Genomic DNA, 21114 nt, shown 5'->3' on the forward strand with positions numbered 1-21114 from the left:
TTATGTATGTCCACATGCTCTAAGGAGTTGCTGGGGAGTAACACCCTACAAAAATACATACTAATACCTCTGGAAGAAAGTGCAGATCAGTGAGTAGAATTGCTAATAGTGAAAGACACCAGCTTGCAAGTGTACAGCATATCCCCATAATGTCTGTGATCTCACCAGCTAATTATCATAGGCCATTTTTCTGTATTCCATAAGAATGAGTTTGATCAAAAGCTGGATGTAATATAACAAGGATAACAATGAAAATATTATTGATTTTTTAATGATGACGTGGTATATTGAAACATTTATTTTCTACCCAGTATGAAGCTTTTGTAGCATATTTTATATCTAGCTGTTAATCACAATACCTGAAATATAGTGCAATCACAGTACATACATTTAAATCGAGCATCACATGTTAAAACCATTTGATATACATTACTACAGAAATCCTATATTGTATGACTACTAACATTTTGTGTTTATCTATTTAGGGTCGGAAATATACTGCAGATATTGCAAAAATATATTCAATAAATGTTACTAATGCTAAGGATGGCGTTGCATCGTGGTGTCGCCCATGTGCCCAGGACAAGGATTCCCAGTGCATCTCTTGTCCCCCTGGGCATTACATTGACAAAAAGGCCAGCAGCTGCATCTCTTGCCCATCTAACACTTACCTGCAATCAAACTTACCTACTGGGGATGAAACTTGTACACAATGTGGGCCTGGAACAAAAAGCAATGATGTAAGAGTAAATACATACATTCTGAAAATGTTGGTCAGTGGAATGTAAATTGTATAGAATGCTTATTATAATGTTCTTATTCCAAAAGTTAACAGTCTGAGAGAGGTTTCTACACATCTTTGCCACATCAGTTTCTTTTTTTTTTTTTAATTAATTTTTTTCAGTATACATTTTTTATATATTATTATATTACATTTATATTTATTATTATTGAAGATTTTTTTTTATTTTTTTCCCTTCACCTGTATTGATTTAAATATGAAAACTGACCCTGAATCATACCTTCAGTACTTTGCATATCACTAGCCTAGAACTAATACAAAGATCAAGAGTTCTAATTTGCTTACTGCATATTTTTTATGGGTCAGTGAGTTAAAAGTATTGAGGCCAGAGACAGCCAGAGAACTAGCCTTTGCAATAATCCGTGTTGCCAACCATCAGTTATTTTCACTGGCAGCACTTTTCTCCTGACAGTAAGGGCTAGTTTACACTTGCTTCAAAACATGGCTTCGGGCACGCTTTGTTAACCACTTCAGCCCCAGAAGGTTTTACCCCTTAATGACCAGAGCATTTTTTGCGATTCGGCACTGCGTTTATTTAACTGACAAATGCGCGGTCCTGCGATGTTGTACCCAAACAAATTTTGTGTCCTTTTTTTCCCCGCAAATAGACCTTTCTTTTGGTGGTATTTGATCACTTCTGCGATTTTTTTTTTTTTTTTTTTTTTTTTTTTTTTTTTTTTTTTTTGCTCTATAAACAAAAAAAAACTGACAATTTAAAAAAAAAAGCAATATTTTTAACTTTTTGCTATAAGAAATATCCCCAAAAAATATATAAAAAAATGTCTTCCTCAGTTTAGGCCGATATGTATTCTTCTATATATTTTTGGTAATAAAAAAAAATCGCAATAAGTGTATATTGATTGGTTTGCGCAAAACTTATAGCGTCTACAAAATAGGGAATAGATTTATAGCATTTATATTATTACATTTTTTTTTTTAGTAATGGCGGTGATCTGTGATTTTTATTGGGACTGCGACATTGTGGCGGACAGATCGTACACTTTTGACACCATTGAAATTTATACAGTGATCAGAGCTAAAAATAGCCACTGATTACTGTATAAATGTCACTGGCAGGGAAGGGGTAAACACTAGGGGGTGATCAAGGGGTTAAATGTGTTCCTTCAGCAGTGTTCTAACTGTAGGGGTGGATGGGCTACCACTGACATGAGAGATCCCTGTTCCCGATGACAGGGAACAGAAGATCCCTGTCATGTCACTAGGCAGAACAGGGAAATGCCTTGTTTACATAAGCATTTCCCCGTTCTGCCTCTCCTCGCTGCGATCGTGGGCCACCGGCGGATATCGAGTCCGCGGGACCCTCGGGCACGCTCCCACCCGCTATCCCGGGATTAAGAAGGAATGTACGTGTACACCCTTTACCGTACCGTACCCTTCTGCTGATGTATATTGGCGTGCGGTGGTCGGGAAGAAGTTAAAGCTCTCTGAACACAAGTCAAAGCTCCTGTCACTAAATAAAATGGTTAGCTTACAGTCCTGTTTACATCTGCTTTTGCTTGGTGCTTCAATGAGGCTTCACGCGAGCTTTACCATAGACTTCTATGGAGCCTTTGAAGACACATTGAAGCACCACTGAAGCTACATGGGGTATAATTTTTGAAGCAAAGCCAAAGCAAAAGCAGGTGTAAACAGGACTGTAAGCTAACTATTTTAATTTTATTTTAACAAAGCGTGTACGAAGCCTTGTTGAAGCCGAAGTAAGTGTAAATGAGCCCTAAATGCCAGTGACAGGAAAATTTGTGTGCCGCCCATTCTAATTTCTTGCCTTCCTGGGCCCTGTCCCTGAGCTACTTACTATATCGAAAATAAAATGAGAAATATGTTTTTTGCCTTTAATACCTACCTTTAAATCATATTGCGAATTGCATACTGTACTTGTTTGTAGCCTGAATACTGAAATTTCCCATAAAACTGTAACTTTTGGTAATGCCAGCAAAAACTTGGCTGTGCCAGTAAATTTTGGGTGGTGTGTCAGTAAATTTCAATCTGGTAGGCTGGCAACACTGACAATAATACGTATGCTGGCAATACATTGTATGGGTCTATACCCCAACTTCCCTGCAAATGTATGCAATGCCTCTGTTCCCTAATCTGAGATATAACCCCACTAAGTGCAGCGCAAACTTATAACATTCAATATGTTTCATACATGAACAACATCTCAAAAAATGGTGCATAACCTCATCAGCAAAAAGTGAAAAAAAAAAAATCATAAAGAAAGACAGTCCAACACCCCAATTGTGTCTCCCACTTCCACAGGAAAGGTGCACATTTATTGATTCCAATCTCCACTGACCACTTGTGCTCTCCACCACATGATCAAAATTAACTGCTCACCTCAATGATTTGACCCCTATCTATGATAATTTTGAGGTCAGATCAAGCATGTGTCTCTTAGGACCAAATGCAGTATTAAGAATCACCATCCAGCGACTCTCATTACATGTCTCCTTTCCGACTCTACCCCATGGAAGTATCTACCAAATTTGCCACAAAAAACAGAAAAGGACTAAAAGTTCTTAGATTTTAAGCTCTAACGAGCAGGGCCCCCTGATTCCTCTTGTTCCAAATTGTATTGTAACTGTAATGTCCGCCTTCATTTTATAAAGCGCTGCACAAACTGGCACTTTATAAATCCTTTATAATATTTATAATAATAAGTGCTGTTTGTTTTTTTTTTTAAACCAGATAACAAAGTAAACACACTTATGCCGCGTACACACGGTCGGACTTTTCGTCTACAAAAGTCCGACGGACGCCGACAGACTAAAGCTGGCTGACAATCCGATCATGTGTGGGCTTCCCCGGACTTTCAGCGGATTTTTCCAGCCTCAAATTTGACGGACTTTAGATTTGAAACATGCTTCAAATCTTTACGTCGTAACTACGCTGGACCCAGAAATCCGCTCGTCTGTGTGCTAGTCCGACGGGCAAAAACCCAAGCTAGGGCAGCTATTGGCTCCTGGCCATCAACTTCCTTATTTTAGTCCGGTGTACGTCATCACGTACGAATCCGTCGGACTTTTGTGTGATCGTATGTAGGCAAGTCCGTTCGTAAGAAAGTCTGCCGCAAGTCCGCCAAAAGTCCGCCAAAAGTCAGTCGAAAGTCTGTCGGACTTTTGTAGCCGAAAAGTCCGACCGTGTGTACGCGGCATTAGAGAAGCAGCACGTCAGTGTTTAGATAGCACTCAATGCACAGCCCGCATTCCACACTGTACCAGTCTCTCACTTAGCTCGGCAGTCCTTATGTGAGAGCGTGATGACCACATCAGCATCCCGGATCCCCAGGCATAATGCTTACAGGTGGCCAAGCCGCAGATGCCAATACTGTCATCACGCTTGGTGATTGAAAGCAATAAATGTGCACCTTTCCTGTGGAATTGGGGACACAATTGGGAAGTTGGGCTGTCTTTCTTTATGATTTTTTTTTTTATTTTTTCTTTATTGCTTTTTATTTTTGTTGATGTTTTGCACCATTTTTTGAGATGTTGTACATGTATGACACATGTTGAATGTTATAAGGTTGCGCTGCACTTTGTGGTGTAGTGTGGTATATCTTACTGCAGATGTCAACAACACGTGAATATACAACCAAATGGCTTTATAATTTAGCATTTTGGTCCAGTAAATCAATTCCAGTGCTTAAAAAAAAAAAAAATCATAACTTTTTTTTTTTTACATTGCAAAATACTAAGACACAAGTAATGTCCCTTTTTAAAATGATGCCTGTTCACTTATTTTATACAGTTTTTTTTTCAGTATTTTTTTCTATTTTATTTATGATGTTTTAAATTTAATTTTTAGGCACACTCCCTGTGTTTTCATGATTGCAAAATGACTGTATCAGCAGGACGAACAAAACTGATGTATGACTTTACATTACTTTCAAATGTAACCACATTTATTGGAGCTCCCAGTTTTACTGCCAAAGGACTCAAATACTATCGTCAATTTAGTATAAGCCTCTGCGGGAACCAGGTTTGTGTGATCTGCTGTAGTAGTAATTTTCCTGTTTTAATTAGGTTGCTAAAGGCCATCTCAAAGACTTTAGCTTTGAAAAATGTGAGTGCTTTTTTTCTATTCAAACTTGTCCCCTTACCATACAAGAAATGTAATTTCAGGAAAATAACCTATTGTTTGAAAGAAAAAAACAGTTTATATTGCCCCATGTCTTAGGTGCCAGGTACTAGTGAAAGTTGAATTTTATTTTCTATGTGTCACATCCTCACCAAGGGCTATTAGCAATCTGCAAATTCCTCAGCCAAATATATGATCAGTTGTCCTAAAAGAAAAACTGGCTGCTTGTTCTTCCCTACTTTATTAATTTTTCTTCTTACAATCAATAAACAAACACATAACCAACAAACATGGAGAGAAGGTACTTGCTGCTTTTTTCCAATAGACCGGAAACAGCCCTTTAGCTGCATCCAAAAAATGTGGAACTATACTCCTTTTTATATACCCTAATGGAACTTTGGGTACCATGAAAGAGGCATTGCACTGGGTCGCAGGCAGGGTCGGTTTTAATATTGATTGGACCCTGGCAAACATTTCTTTGGGCCCCCCCAGCTTCAATCAAGCCCCCCCGCTCTGAGACATACAATAAATAGCTAGGCTCAAAATCAGGCGAGTCAGCAATTGCGATTGGTTGCCAGAGGTTATAGCATATCATTACTGCTCATTAACTGGATGCTAGAGGTTACAGCACACATTACGACTCATCGATTAGTTGCTAGAGGTTACAGCACATAATTTCTGCTAACCGATTGGTTGCTAGAGGTTACTGCACATCCTTACCGCTCACTGGTTGCTAGAGGTTACTGTGCATCATTGCCACTTACTTATTGGTTGCTAGAGGTCACAGCACATCAACACAGCTCACTGATTGGTTGCTAAAGGTTACAACACATCATCTTATCACTGCCTTCACACCATGGACTGGGGAGGTTAGGAGACCCGCCAATAGACAGAAAACTCCTAGAACTTGTTATTAGCAATGAGCAGAGCAAAGCACACAGCTATGAAGGTTAACTGAGTGCAGCCAAGAACAGAGCCCAATAGGAGCAGTATCCCTGAGGACAGGCTGCCAGAAATAAATGACAAGTCATGCCGCCTGCCATATAGCAGTGTGGAGGGGTGAGCTACGTACAGAGTGCAGGGTTTAGGGGTGAGCTGTGTACAGAGTGCGGGGTTTAGGGGTGAGCTGTGTACGGAGTGCAGGAATGAGGGGTGAGCTGTGTACGGAGTGCAGGAATGAGGGCTGAGCTGTGTACGGAGTGCAGGAATGAGGGGTGAGCTGTGTACGGAATGCAGGAATGACGGGTGATCTGTGTACATCCAAGTCCCCACCCCCCTAGGTACAGAGCTTTCCTCCCCCCAGATTCCAGTTTGGAGCTCACCTCCCATCAATACACAGCATTCACCCCTCCTCCCCCTTCCAATACTGAGCATTCCGACCACCTAAATAACATCAGAGTGGGGCTGCAGAAGAGAAGTTGTAACTTACTGCATTTCCGTGAAGCAGCTTCTGCCTGTGTACATCCCCCACCCCCTCCCCCCTCTGCTCTCTCCTCTCTCTCTCTGCTCTCGTATGGAGATAGACAAGTTGTTTTGCAGAGCAGAGGGGGTTCTAAACGGCCGCCGGGAGGAGAGCGCTGTTACTTGTAAATACAGAAGCATGGCACCTTCAGGTGATGGACACTGGCACACCCTAAACAGGAAGTTCAATTCCCCATATAAACCCTCCCCTTACCGGGAGTACCTCCGTTTTTTCGCCAGTGTCTTAGGTGTTGGTCACGAGTAAAGATGTGCTGTGCTGAGCACCGCTGGAATATTCCTTACTGGGGCAAGCCATGCAACCGGATCCATTCAAAGGGTCTTTTCCAGACCGAATGGAATGGTACCCGGGCCTCGTGTCTGAAGAAACAAGGTTTTACCTGTAACGCTTCTCTTTTTAGAGCTGGACCCCGGGATCTAGTATTTGGTTTTTTCAGCCATGTTCCTGGCGGGGTGTTTTTTACAGGCCCAGGGCTGTGGATCCCCCGATAAAAAGGGGGCCCCAGTCCCTGAAGGTTTTTTAACGGAGCCCACTGTGAGGTGAAGATTTGGTCTGTTACCACAGAACCCTGCATCTGGATAAGGTAAGGGAGATTCCTAAGGAATTTTTCAAATTCTTGTGGGTTTTTCTCCTTTAAGTAAATGTTATCATGCCTATAGTCATCACCGGGGGGCTGTCAAGAGCACGTACTCTGTGTACAAGCTGCACGCTTCCCCTGGCCCAAAGCTCCAGGTAAAGTTGTGGGAAAGGGGGTTTTGTTCTCCTAGGAATGTCCCCCACCTGGATAGCTTTACTCCAAGCAGAGGGAGCATGGCGTCAGACGGCGATGTGCCCCACCGCTCTCGCTGCCATTACGGCGGTTTCCTTCGGCAGCTCTCCTCCTCTCCTCCACCCCAGTTCCCCTCGATGCGGTCCGGTCAGGATCGGAGCCCGCTCGCGCGGGAAAATGATCTATTTTAAAATAGATGAGGCAGAACGTGGTGGGTGGTCGGAGGAAGGGGCAGGGCTTAGCTGTGTTGGCGTGCTTCAGCATCCACAACGCGGGCTGTATAGCTATAGAATGCACCTTTTTTCAGGTGCATTCAGCTAAAGGAGGGACACAGAGCGGACGGGTGGCATGTGAGTTGGTGACACAGGCATTCCCAGACACATTTACTTAAGCATCAGGCTGAGCTTAATAGCAGCGGCAGTTGCTGGACTATTGCTCAGCAGTGGGTGCATTTTTTTGGTAGTACCTCTGCGCTTGTGCTCAGCACTATGACCAGAGGAGGTGGTTCAAATGTCACAAAAACCAAGCACACAAAGGGGTCGCCCTCAGGTCCTAAGGACCCTACCTCTGCAACACCATCCTGATCTAAGGAGGCTGGTCATATTGAGCCATCGGGGTCACCAGAGGCTGCAGTTGCTTCCGACACTTCAGCCCCAGTCTATATAATTGAGCAGGCTTTCTTCTCAGCTATGAGTGGTTTAGAGCAGTGGTCATCTACCCTGTCCTCAGGGCCCATCAACAGACCAGGTTTGTAAGATAACTGAAATACATCACAGGTGATATCATTTACTTCTCAGTGAGTGCAGTATTCTAGTCTGCATCTCCCCAAGGTAATACATAAAACGTGGCCTGTTAGTGGGCCCTGAGGACAGGGTTGATGACCACTGGTTTAGAGGAAAGATTAGTGGCTTTAATCGCGTCTTCACAGAGTGGAAGAAAACGCATTAGGTCCCCTTCTACCACCCAGGATCCTCAAACATAGGAACTGTGGGAGGGTGGGAAGATGAATCCTCCTCAGGGGACTGTGAACAGGCTGATGATTCCTCTTCCGAGGAATCAAGTGGGGAAGGACCTTCTTCATCTTCACATGCTGAAAAGTTGCTGGTGCATTCTCTTACTGAAATGGTCTGCTCCACATTTAAGCTACCCTTAACGAAGTCGGTTCAAGAGCCCACTTCCCGTTTGGGTTCACTAACATTACTAGAAAAGCTTATGTATTCTGAGTGGGATCACCCAGATAAGCACTTTTTCCCTCCTAAAAAGTTTTCAACACTTTATCCTATGGAGGAAAAATTTACTAAGATGTGGAGTATACCAGCAATTGACGCTGCTATATCCTCTGTGTATAAAAGTTTGACTTGTCTGGTTGAAAATGCTTAGGGATCCAACTGATAAAAAAATTGGAATTCCTGTAAAAAAATATTTTCTCCACAGGTTCAGTGGCTCAACCTGCAGTGGCGGCAAATGGGGTATGTCAGTCCTTGAGAGACCATTTACTCAAGGTGTTCCCTGAACAGCAGGCCCAGGAATTAGCTGAGCTGCCAGTGGCTTTTGCAATTGACGCAATCAGAGATTCTATTCTTCAAACCTCTCGCCTTATGCTTGGGTTGGTAAATATGTGTAGAATCTTATGGTTGAAAAGTTGCTCAGCCGAAGCGCCATGCAAAAAAGCTCATGGCTGGTTTTCCTTTCCGTGAAAAGCTATTTGCGGAGGATTTGGACAAATATATCCAAAGAATATCAAGTGGGGAACAGTACCCTTTTGCCAGTTAAGAAAAAGAGTAAACGTCCCTCATTTAAATGGGCTCATTCTCCAGTGCCAGGGGCATCAGCCTCCAAGCAGTCGAGACGGCCTTCAACATCAGGTTCAAGAGGTAAACCTCAGGGTCAACCCCAGGGACAAAATAAGTCCTGGGGGAGGAAACCCGCAAGACAGAATGCTAAAGCCTCTTTATGAAGGGGCGCCCCCGCTCGCTCGAGTGGGGGGAAGACTTCTGCAGTTTTCAAAGGTTTGGCAGGAGGAATTTTGGGACAGATGGGTGGTCTCCAGAATAGCTCTAGGTTACAAACTAGAGTTCCGAGAATTCCCGTCTCCTCGTTTCCTCAGGTCAAATGTCCCCAAAGATCCAGAGAAAATGAAGTCTCTCTTTCTAGCGTTAGAACGACTTTTGTCACAAAAAGTGATCATGGTGGTCCGCGTGGAAGAGTTGGTTTTTTTTTCAAACCTTTTCACGGTACCAAAACCAAATGGGGATGTCAGACCCATTCTAGATCTCAAAGATCTAAACCAGTTCCTGAAGATTCGCTCTTTTTTGCATAGAATCAATCCAATCAGTAGTCTCCTTCCTACAAGGGGGAGAGCTTCCGGCATCAATCGACATCAAGGATGCATACCTGCATGTCCCTATTTTCCCCGCTCACCAGAAGTATCTGCGTTTCGAAGTAGAAAAACTTTATTTTCAGTATGTAGCCTTGCCTTTCGGTCTAGCTACTGCACCTCGGGTGTTTACAAAACTTCTGGCCCTTCCTCTGGCCAGATTAAGGACTCAAGGTATAACAATAATAGCATACCTGGATGACCTGCTCTTGATAGACCGGTCGGTAGTCTACTTGGACCAAAGCATGGTCACCACAGTCAATTACCTGGAATACCTAGGTTGGGTCCTCAACCTAGAGAAATATACTTTAAAGCCAGTAAGAAGATTAGAGTACTTGGGTCTTGTCATAGATACAGCCCAGAAGAAGGTGTTTTTACCCCAGGCAAAGATCAGCGCCATAAAGGAGCTGGTTCAGGGGGTCAGGGCAAAGAAGGGTCCCTCCATTCGCCTTTGTATGAGGTTGTTGGGGAAGATAGTGGCTTCATTCAAAGCAGTTCCCTATGCTCAGTTCCATTCGATAATAGTGCAAGTATGAGGGTAAATGGCGCTACCTATATAATGAAAGGCGACAGACCCTGTTCACTTGTTAGGTGCTGTGTGCCTCTATAGTGACTATTAAATGTGCATATACCAATAGTGCATTCCTAATAAATTTCCAATGTGCATGTGCTAATGTTGCAAACCTCACTAGGTTGCCAAATAAACTAGATATAAATAAATGTTTAGAAGTGATAATAAAAACGTGATACTACAATAACAAAAATACAGGTAAATGAAAATAAATAAATAAATCAAATAAAAATCAAAAGTCCCAAAAGTGTAGGACAAATATAAGATATTAAAAAATAGTAGAAATTATATGAAACGACCCCAAAAAATTAACGTGCCAAGTCCAATAAATACATCAAAAAATCAATCCAACCAAAGTCTTATGTGATAGTTAAGTGCTTGGTGACGATACACAGGAAAAAAATTCAGGTGACTTTTAAGTGCTCCCCCTCTTGGGTCCCCACTCACCAGCTCCAGTAACCCCTACAGGGGGATCTTGCATAGCATATAGGCTTGATGCACCGATTATGCAGCCAGGCTCCAACTTTACCAACCAGTATCCAGGTCCTATGGATCTTCCAAGGATATCCCGCAGCTGGATCGAATTGTGTGTGCAAAGGATCCCTCACCAAGCCCAAATCAACCAGCTGTACTCCTCTCCTAATGCTCTCTCCAATATCCAGTATAGGTAAGGTTTTCATGCAAGAAATGAGATATGGGCTCCCATAGTGTAGTATTTAAATAAGGAAATGTTTTTATTATAAAGTTAATATTTAAATAAGGAAAAGTTTGGTAAACTCGCATGCGGAACAGATGCGTGGGATCAGTTCTCACTGATTTATGCATTCCCTCCTATTCTGCTGCTACCTCGACTTCTTCGCAGGATCAAGCGGGAAATTAAGTTTGTAGTTCTTGTGGCCCCAGCATGGCCCAGAAGATTTTGGCATGCAGAAATAGTAAAGATGGTGGTAGGGGTCCCATGGACCCTACCACCACATCTAAACGTGCTATCGCAGGGAACAGTGTTCCATCCTACTTTACAAATGCTAAATTTAACGGTTTGGCTATTGAAACCCACATTCTAAAGAATCGTGGGCTTTCAGGCTCAGTGATACCTACCTTGGTTAATGCAAGGAAGCCAGCTTCCAGAGTTATTTATTATAGCGTCTGGAAAGCATATGTTTCTTGGTGTAAATCCAGGGGTTGGCATCCTAGGAAGTATGTCATAGGTAGAATTCTTGAATTTCTGCAAATGGGGCTAGAGGTGAAACTGCGTACTATCAAGGGCCAGGTCTCGGCCTTATCAGTATGGTTTCAACATCTGCTTGCTTCGCATTCTTTGGTCCTGTTTATAAAACCTATGAGCCCAGAACCTTAATTTTCTCTTAACCTGATGGTCCAGGAACACAGACAATCTATCACTTGCCTCATAGAGACGGTTCTCGATTTCAGAAGATTGTAAGCGTTTATATAAGTTTTCCATATATTATATATATGTATATCTGAAAGTAGGTGCCGCATTTCCTCAGATTTTTGCCTCTTGATCCTTGGACCCTGTGAAATCAGAACTCCTCTAATAACTGCTTTGTGCCCTTCCCATATTACCTTTTGGGAGACATCGTCTGTAGTGTTTATCTCAAATTGTTCTAATTGCTTCGGTGACTGCTGCTGTTCTCGTTCATGTGCCAGGTCCATTCCCTCGCCATCCCATCTAATCGTAATTGAGACCGCAGCATGATCCGACAATGTAATCTTTTCGATAACTGCTTCCTCTGACAGATCAAATTAAAACTGATCCAACCATAACATCAATTCTAGAATACATCTTATGGACCTTAGAGTAATAACTATAGTCCTTTTCATAGATGCATTAAGCATCCTCCAGCAGTCAATTAAGTGATTAAACTCCATAGTCTTATGAAAACGCATTAAGGCCCTCTTGGATAGTACCGACTTTCCATTTGATATATCCAGCTCTGGGTTGGGGCTTAAAGTCTCCCCCCAGAACAAGGATGCCCTCCTGGAAGGATACCAATTTGGAGAGAATCCCTTCTATAAATGTTATTTGATGAAGATTGGGAGCATATATTGTAGCAAAAGTGTATGTTTGGCCCTTGATCTGACCTTTCAGAAAATCGAAACCGCCCTCAGGGTCTATACAGTAATCATTGACCAAAAAGGGGCAGTTCTTATGGTTTCCTATAGCCACCTCTCTTGCCTTTGAAACCAGTAATAAACTTGAATACCACAGGTTAAATGTATGTGTAGGCAATTTAGGGGTTTTAGTGGACTTAAAATGTGTCTCTTGCAGCATTATAATCTGAGGATTTAGACGCTTTAATTCTAACCTAATTTTGTTTAGTCGGAGAACACATCCCACGGACATTATAAGAGATGACCTTAATTATTTCTTTCATAAGTCAGAGGTAATATCAATAAAAAGAGCTTCAGGAATACTCCATATAATATAGATGAAACGGGATCAGGTCCTCCTAAAAAAAAAAGAAACCCACAAACCACACAGGCAGAAAACACAATCCTAACCAACACTCATACTCAACCCATCCTATTCCAAAAACCTTCATTTAACCCCCAAAACAAGACAAAACAAGACCTAAAGTCTTACACGGGGCCTGCTCACACCTGAGGCCATGCGCAAGTGTCCAAAAAGGACCTGACTCCGAACGGGCAGAGAAGGGCTAACCAGCCTAAACAGCAGAAGCAGACACCAGCAGGTCAGCAACAAGATAGATTGTGTGGCCAGACATCTCTCTTCCAGGAGAGAGGAAAGGGTTCCCCTTTAGCTGTCACTGCTGTCACAGCACCTTCAGGATCTATGAAAGGGGGCGCCAGGGCTCCAGGGTCAGCCAATGTCAATTCGGAAGATAGGGAGAATGAAAGAAGCATACTTGGGTCAAGTGGCACTCAGAGAACACAGCAAACAAGTGCAGAGAATGGAGGAAGCAGGTTGGCAGTAAGTCTTGATGGATCTGATTTATCTGAATTACCTATGTCTCTCCCTATATCTGCACCTCCTCTATACCCTGCACTGCCTGAACTTCTTCAAATTATAGAGCAGCCACAGCCATCTATACAGCCATCTTTACAGGTCCAATCACAACAGGAATCTCAAATGTAGCCACAACCTCACCCACAGTCAGTATCGCAAATACAGCATACACAGTTGCAGCCAACCCCGCAATTACAGACTCTGCCACTGTCACACTTACAACTACAATCCAAACTTGAACAGCAATCAGAGCAGCAGCAACAGCTAGAGTCACAGCAAGAGCAGCGGCAGCAACGGCTGCAAACACAGCACCAGCAACAGTCTTTGCAAACACAGCAACAAACATATACGGTCTTCCAGACACAGATACTGATGGAGACACTGCCACAGGAGTACTTGATGTCTCAGACCTTTCAGCACCAGACATCTCAGAAGCAATTGCAATCATAAATGCAGCCACACCTGGACTTGACCCTAGATCTACAGCAACGGCCACAGCCGCTGTCCGAACAACAGGAACAGATATTGCAACTCGCACAGTTGCAACTACAGAAACAGCCACAGTTGGAGCTACAGCAAGAAAAGCCACAGTCACAGATGCGGTCACAATTGCAGACTCAACTGCAGATACAGCATATGCATCAGTTGCAATCGCTACAGACATAGGAAGACTTGGCTTCTCAAAGTCAACTGCAACCACATCAGCAATTATAACAACAATTGGAGGTACAGTCGCACTTACAGATCTGCAGGAATATCCCCCACTGTATCCTCTCTTGCAGAACCAGATGCAGCTGCAGCAGCAGCGGTCAGAGCAGCAAACGCAGTTACAACCACATTCAAAATGACAATTACAGTCACAGTTAGAGACAGTTGCTACCACAGATACAAGGGCAATCACAGTCTCCATTGCAGGCACAGCTATCGCAGATATGGCCTTAGCTGAGGGCACAGTCACAGTTAAAAGTGCAAACGGGGCAGCAGATACAGCAGGCACAATTGCAACAGCAGCCGAGATTACAGCAGCAACTACAGCCATAGCTGTATCAGCAATCACAGATGCGGATGCAGCAGCTGCCATTGGAGCTGCACGTACAGTCGCAGACACAATTACTGCTACAGCAAGAGCTTCAATTACAGAAGCAATTGCAACAACAATCACCGACTCAACTGCAGCCCCAAATGCAAGTACAGCTACAACCATCGGTAAAGCTACGGCCACGGAATTGGATACAAAAACAACCATATCATCAGTTAGGTCCAGATGCTGCAGCACCCATCTCCCCTGAACGAGACTGGGATATTAGAGAGCATATTAGATCTTTCCCTACCAAGGCGGAGCTTGAAGCCATGTTGAGCAAAATGGAAAATGCTTTTAAACAGGAATTAGACTGCGTTAAAGCGGATACTACACAGCTGGGCCATGAATGAATGAATGAATGAATGAAAGATTTGTATAGCGCTGCAAATGCAAAGTGAATCGCCTCAAGGCACTTGATCCATGCTGTTAGTCCTGTTTTACTTAGAAGAGATGGGTCTTGAGTTTTTTTCTGAAGGCCCGATGATTTTCTTCCATGCGGATGTTGGCAGGTAGAGCGTTCCATAACCATGGTCCTTGGACTGCGAATCTTCGTTCTCCCTTTGATTTGTAGACGGACTTGGGAATGAGGAGGAGGTTTTGGTTAGTTGATCGAAGACTGCGCTTAGGTGTGTAGTGATTTATTTTCTCGCAAAGGTATTGTGGAGAGTTTCAATGAGTGCATTTATGGGTGAGGCAGAGGGTCTTCGAAAGTGATCCGGTCCTTTATGGTTAGCCGATGTAGGCTCCTCAGGGATGGGGAGATGGATTTCCAGGGTTTTTTCAGTTACCAGTCTTGCTGCAGTGTTTTGGATGACTTAGGTAGTCCTATGTAGAGGGAGTTTGCGTAGTCGAGCCGGGAATTGATGATTGTTTCAACTACTGCTGCTTTGTCCTCTTCTGGAATGAAGGGGATGAGTCTATGTAGTAGGCGAAAGAGATGGTGAGATCCACTGACTACCGATCCTATTTGTGCATCCATCGACATTTCTGAGTCAAAGATGACTCCGAGACTTTTGGATTTGGTGCTTGGGGAGATGGTCTGTCCAAGGATGGTGGGTGGTGTCCAAGGATTCTAAGTTTTTGTTTTACGGTTTGCTTGGAGGAGAAGAAGCTCTGTTTTGGATCCGTTTGAGTTTGAGGGAGCTCGTGGTCATCCAATCATCTATCAATGTGAGGCATTTTTCTAGTCTCTGGTAGTGGTCTTTTTGATCGGTGATGCAAAAGTAGAGTTGGGTGTCATCAGCAAATGAGTGGAAGCAGAGGTCCGATTTTCTAATGATTTGGAGGAGTGGACGGATGTAGATGTTGAAGAGCACTGGTGATAAGGGTGAACCTTGAGGGACTCCACAAGAAATTGCAAGAGTTTCAGAGGTGAAGGCTCCTAGATTCACTGTCTGTGAACGATTTTGTAGGAAGGATGCGAACCATGGTAGATCTGAATCTGAGTCTCCAGCTACTTCTGTGAGGCGGATGAGTAGGGTATTGTGGTCCACTGTGTTGAACGCTGCACTGAGGTCCAACAGTACCAGGAGACAAGATTCTCCGTCATCTGCTGCTTCGAGGGCGTCGTCCCATATTTGAAGAAGTGCCGTTTGTGTGCCATGGCCTGGGCAGAAGCCTGATTGCAGTGGGTCCGAGAGTTTGTGTGTGTCCAAGTGGCATTGTACTGCGTTTTCCATAATCTTGGAGATGGAGTTGAGGCTTGTAACTGGTCTGCGGTAGTTAGGATCTTTAGGGTCAAGGGGTTTGATGATGCCTTGCTTGAGGGCGATTCGAACAATCCCTTCTCTGAACGATTGATTTATTAGATGTGTTATAGTAGGAGCCAGAATGTCGTAACATTCTTTCAGGAGTTTTGTGGGAATGATGTCTTTGGTGATGTGCTGTCTCGGAGGCTTCTGATGATGTTTTTGGTGGTGTCAGTGGTGATTGGGATCAGCGAGAAATTCGGTGCTTGTGTGACGTTCGTGTCGATTTTCTCTTTTTGCTTTAGTTGAATGAGGTTGGTTGTTTTTTTCTGTTGAATTGTTTCCCAAATGTTGTCGATTTTGTCAATGAAAAAATCTGATAACTCATTACAGAATTCTTGAGTTTCGTATGCTGGGGGCTCTAGGCAGGTAGGGTTCATAGTCTGCGCGACTATTTTGAAAAGTTCCCGAGGGCGGTTTAAGGCTGTTGAGATGGTGTTTGAGAAATGTTCTTTTTTTGCTTTGAAGATTGCTATGTGATATTTCTTGGTGAGTGCTTTGTAGTTAGTGTGGTTTTTTTCCTTTCTTCTCCAGGCTCTTTCGGCTTTTCTACATTCCTGCTTCAGTGATGTAGTGATGTAAGAGTGCCATTAAATCATCCAGAGTTCTTTTTGCGGATGCGTGTTCTACGTTTTGGAGCCACTTCGTCTCCTTCGTAGTAATGTCTTGTTCAAGGAGTTGAGAGTTTGTTCCGTTGAGTGGTTTGGCTTTAGCATTGCTATTTTGGTTGATAATGTGGTTTTGAAGTGTTCGGAATGTAGTTTCTTCTGAGATCTGGTCCAGTGTGTTGTTATTGTGTGTTTCGGTTTTTGGATGGTGGTGTTGGTGGCAATTTTAAATTTGATAGCATGGTGGTCCGTCCATGGTAGCAGTATGTTGTCAAATAAGTTGATGTCCATATTTTGTTTGAAGATGAGGTCCAGAATGTGTCCTGAACCATGCGTGGGAGTATTTATCAGTTGCTGCAGACCAAGTTCTTCTAGTTGGTTAATGCAGGCAGTGGCGATGGGGTCTTGGGTAGTTTGCCCAGAGGTTGAAGTCCCCAAGTACCAGAAAGTTTTTGGTTTTCAGGGTGTTGAGAAGAATTCAGTGCAGGGTGTAAGGAGATTAGTCTTCGGTCCTGGTGATCTGTAGCATAGTAGTATGTGACTGGTGTCTTGGGGTGTTGTTTGAAGATGAAGGGTGAGTGTCTACATGAAAGGCACTGAGTTCTGTAAAGTTGGTTTGATGAGCGCAAGGTGAGATTTGAAGATCACTGCTAGGCCTCCTCCTCCTCCGTGATGAAGAGGCAATCTATGTTGTTTTGGGTGATGAAGTCGTGAACTTCCAGTCTGTGTTTGACTGCAGATCTGGTGTTTATCAGGGCGCATGTTAATTGTTGTGGTTGGATTGGTGACTTCCTATGTTTGATGGCTGATTGTAGGTTGGTCTTTAGTAATTGTTCTTTTTCTTAGTATTTTTTTAATGGAGGTTGGTAAAGTTGAGATGGTATTTCTTAGCCTGTGGAGGGCATCTGCTGAGTATTTGAAGTTGCACATGATAAAAAAAAGAGTTGATGCTGATTGGATGATGCGATGATGATACTGATGAAGCGACAATTGCAGTTGCTGAGTAGATGATGGTCCTGAGGGGTGCCGCTGATAAAGGGGGTAGTGTAGCCGATAGTGCTGATGAAGGTGCAAAGTTCTGGTGGTGGTGGTGATGGAGGGGGGGCTCCACTGGCCTACCCTCCCGTTGATCCAGAGGAAGGCGAAAAACCCCTAGCTGAGCTGGCCAATTGCTGCAGCAGAGGAAAAAAATTCCTTCCTGACCCCCCCGAGAGGTGATCGGACCTGGGGACCCTGGATCAACTTCTATGAGTGGTGCCCCGGGTCACTTACCTGACCGGAAATACCAGAGATGAAGCGAGAGAAGGCAGGATGTAAAGTCGGGGGGGACACACTGACCGGAGGAGGGCCTAGGGGACCTAGGCCACTACTTACCAATCCTGCCGCCGCGTCTAGGTGGGGCTGGACTCCAGGGCTAGGTCTGGGCCATGGTTATCCTGGCTCTTGTCTTGGCTCTTGTATCCCTCAGTGCCCCCACGGTGGTCCGGTAGCGGAGAGGGGGTTCGGGTAGGAAGGGCGGCTGGTCTGCTGAAATCGAAGTGGGTGATCTGAGGGGGTAGGCTGGTGAGGGCTGAAACTAGGCCGCAGCCGCGGTCTGTCCCTCGAGTCTAGGGGTTAGAGAAGAGGGGACCGGACGGCGGCTGCGGAAGGTGCCCTGGTGGACTGAGAGCTGGGTGGGGGTCTGGTGGGACTGGGGTCCCGGATGGTGCTGCAGGGGAGTCCGGAGATGAGTTCCTGGAGGACTGGTGGAGTGCTGTGGCCTCGTCGGGTGGACCAAGATGGCTGCCGGGCTGGCCCGAGCTGCGGGCTGTTCGATGCTCAGGCTCCCGGCGCAGCTGCGGTCAAGTCTGAGAGTGAAGATGGGGTCCGGTTGGAGGGAGTGCGCGGGTCTACCAATCGAGCCTGGGGGGGAGAGAAGCAGCAGGCCGGCACTGGGTCGGACCTATGCCGGAGACGTGGCCTGTCCTGGAGGCTTTTCCGAAGACGCTGGCGGCTCGGATCGGGTGTCCGAATGGTTGCGGATGGCTCGGATAGAGACCTGGGGGGCTGCCTGAGGCGAGTCGGGTCCGGGGTGGTCCCGTCCCGATCCTGATACACGTGCTGGAGGGGTCCCGGTTCTGTTCTCCTAGGGAGTCCGGGATGAATCCAGGGAGGCCAGATGGCCTGGAGCTTACAGACGCACACATCCGCTCTCTGCTTCAGACAACAGGTGAGTGAGGCCTTAGAAACCAAACAGGATGATATTACACTGGCAATGCAGCAGTTAAAGGACAAAATAGTTGCACAAGATCAACAGAATCCCTATTTTCTCAATTAGATGATCAGGAAAATAAGAATAGGCACTCTAATATTAGAATTAGGGTCCTCTCTGAGACAGTCAGGATGCAAGATTTTAGCTTAACCTTACAGAGAACTTTTAATTCAATCCTTGGAAGAGAGATCACTACCCCAATTTAATTTGATCGGATACATCGGGTATTCAGGCACTCAACTCAGGCACTGATGCCCCTAGAGATGTGATCTGTAGAATGCACAAATACTCGATTAAGGATGCCGTCATGAATAGGATGCGTTCTAGACAATGTCTGGAATTTGAAGGAGCTCAGTTATACTTTTTCAGATATTTCTAGATGTACCCTATCAAAGCGGCACTCATTGCGACCTCTTTTAGTGGTTCTAAGACAGACAGGGATTACATACCACTGGGGCTTTCCTTTTGGGCTGCATACTAAAAAAGGGTGATGTTACTGTGGTTTATCAATCACATAGTGACGTAGCAGGTTTTATGGAAGTTTTAGGCCTCTCAGAGGTGACATTCCCTGAAAATCGGAGGACGGATTTTGTTCAAATTCCGTACCGTACCTTGGAGTATGGTCCCTAGTGATTCTTGTAGGAGACAAAGATGACTAACTGAAAAGAGGTTGATTTAACTTTAAATTAATTTTAGACTCAAGTGGACATGGTCTTAAATTATGGGAGGTACTAATATAATTTATGGGTCTCTACGGAAATTAAATGACTAACTAGTGGTGTATTACAACATTACTCCAAGGTGAAGAGCCTTCATTTAAGAGACCTATAATTAGAGCGGAGGAACTATCTCCCAATGGCGTTGCTGTTATAACTCATTTCTTTGTTATGTTGTGTTTTTTTTTGTTTGTTTTTTTTGGTTTAGTATCAAGTTGGGGGACTGTGGCAGAGCCTGTATAGGTCTAGATTAGCTTGGGAGCGGGGAGGGAGGTAAACCTCGATCATGGCGGGTTCCATATCTCCTATAGGGAGGATTTCGTTGTTCGAAAAACTGGCTTCTAATGGTGTAAGCTTACATGAATTGCAGTAAATATATACAGTATAATGTACTTGTGCACCTGACCTCAATAGGTGGCCATTTTACTCCATCTAATTAGCAAACAACTGCTCTTCTTGTGATTAATCATTAGTAGTTCAAGAAGGCAACAAAAACTATATAAAAGCTGTGGCCAGAATAGAGAGCAGGCACAGAACTTTTGCGTTGGAATTATACCTAATTTTGACACCTCCTTTTAAAACAATAACCTACTTGTCCTTTCAGGTTTCCATATATGTGGCTCTACATGTTGAAACTTACACAAATCTTTTTAGACAATACAACATCCCTCTGCAAACTATAATTAATTTGGGAGGTTCTGAATTGCAACATTTTAGTTTATTGAAATGCTCTGCTTGCAGTGTTTTGACATTTTCAAGTTTTTTTTATTATGCAATTTATCATTAATTTCCAAACCTGAAATTCTGGTTATTCAAGGAAAATGTAAGGAAAAAAAGGACCAAGAAATTTTTTTCTTTCGGTACTGCACATAACCTGATATGAATATTGCTTATAAAATCTCTTAATCTTAAGATTGTTGGACACTACATACAGTATCTACGGGCACCCTCATATTTGAACAAACCGTTTTAATTGATGGATCTCTAAATTTGAATTATGTCTAATCCTTGGATCCTGACCTGGTCTAATGCATTTAGTTCTGGAGCTGTTAAATCTGCACACATAGGGGTTTAGCAAAACTCCTTTGGGACTCATTACAAAATATAATGAAAGGCCCAATAACACACACTTGCACAAATAACAAAACTGAGAGGTGCAGCTTGTATCTTAAATAAATAATTAGCACACCACACTGATTCTTCCATTGGTTTCACATCATTACCATAACTAAAATTGTTACAGCAACTATATTGCATTACTGTGGCTATGATGTAATGCGCATTTTTCAAGGGGTGCACAAAAGGTGCAGCAAGCAAGATGCATAGAAACTAAACTGAGCTCAATCACCCTACCCAATACCTATCATCAGGGAATGGCGGCGCTGAGCTTCAACGTCTGCAAGCCGCTCTAGTATCAACCAATATAAATACAGCAAGCAGGAGATTTCAAAATGTACATTACCAAAGTGAATAGGTCTAAAGATTCTAATGAAACTACATACCTCCCAACTTTTTGAAATTGGAACGAGGGACACCTATTTGAAAAAGTATGGCATAGGACACACTCCCTTAAAATGTGATGATTTGAAAGGGCCCTTAATGTATATTTCTTTATGTATTGAGC

General features: G+C 43.7%; 1 protein-coding gene across 1 annotated transcript in view; it reads left to right on the forward strand.

Annotated features, from left to right (window-relative positions):
* The window catches only part of ELAPOR1 (endosome-lysosome associated apoptosis and autophagy regulator 1), a 101497-nt gene that overhangs the window by 62302 nt on the left and 18081 nt on the right, over positions 1 to 21114 (forward strand). Inside the window, exons 14-15 of the mRNA XM_073615961.1 lie at positions 486 to 740; positions 4628 to 4801. Of these exons, the coding sequence (XP_073472062.1) occupies positions 486 to 740; positions 4628 to 4801 (429 nt within the window). The remainder of the gene's footprint in view (positions 1 to 485; positions 741 to 4627; positions 4802 to 21114) is intronic.

This window comes from Aquarana catesbeiana, linkage group LG02, assembly GCF_042186555.1.
Source record: "Aquarana catesbeiana isolate 2022-GZ linkage group LG02, ASM4218655v1, whole genome shotgun sequence".
Lineage (NCBI taxonomy): Eukaryota > Metazoa > Chordata > Amphibia > Anura > Ranidae > Aquarana > Aquarana catesbeiana.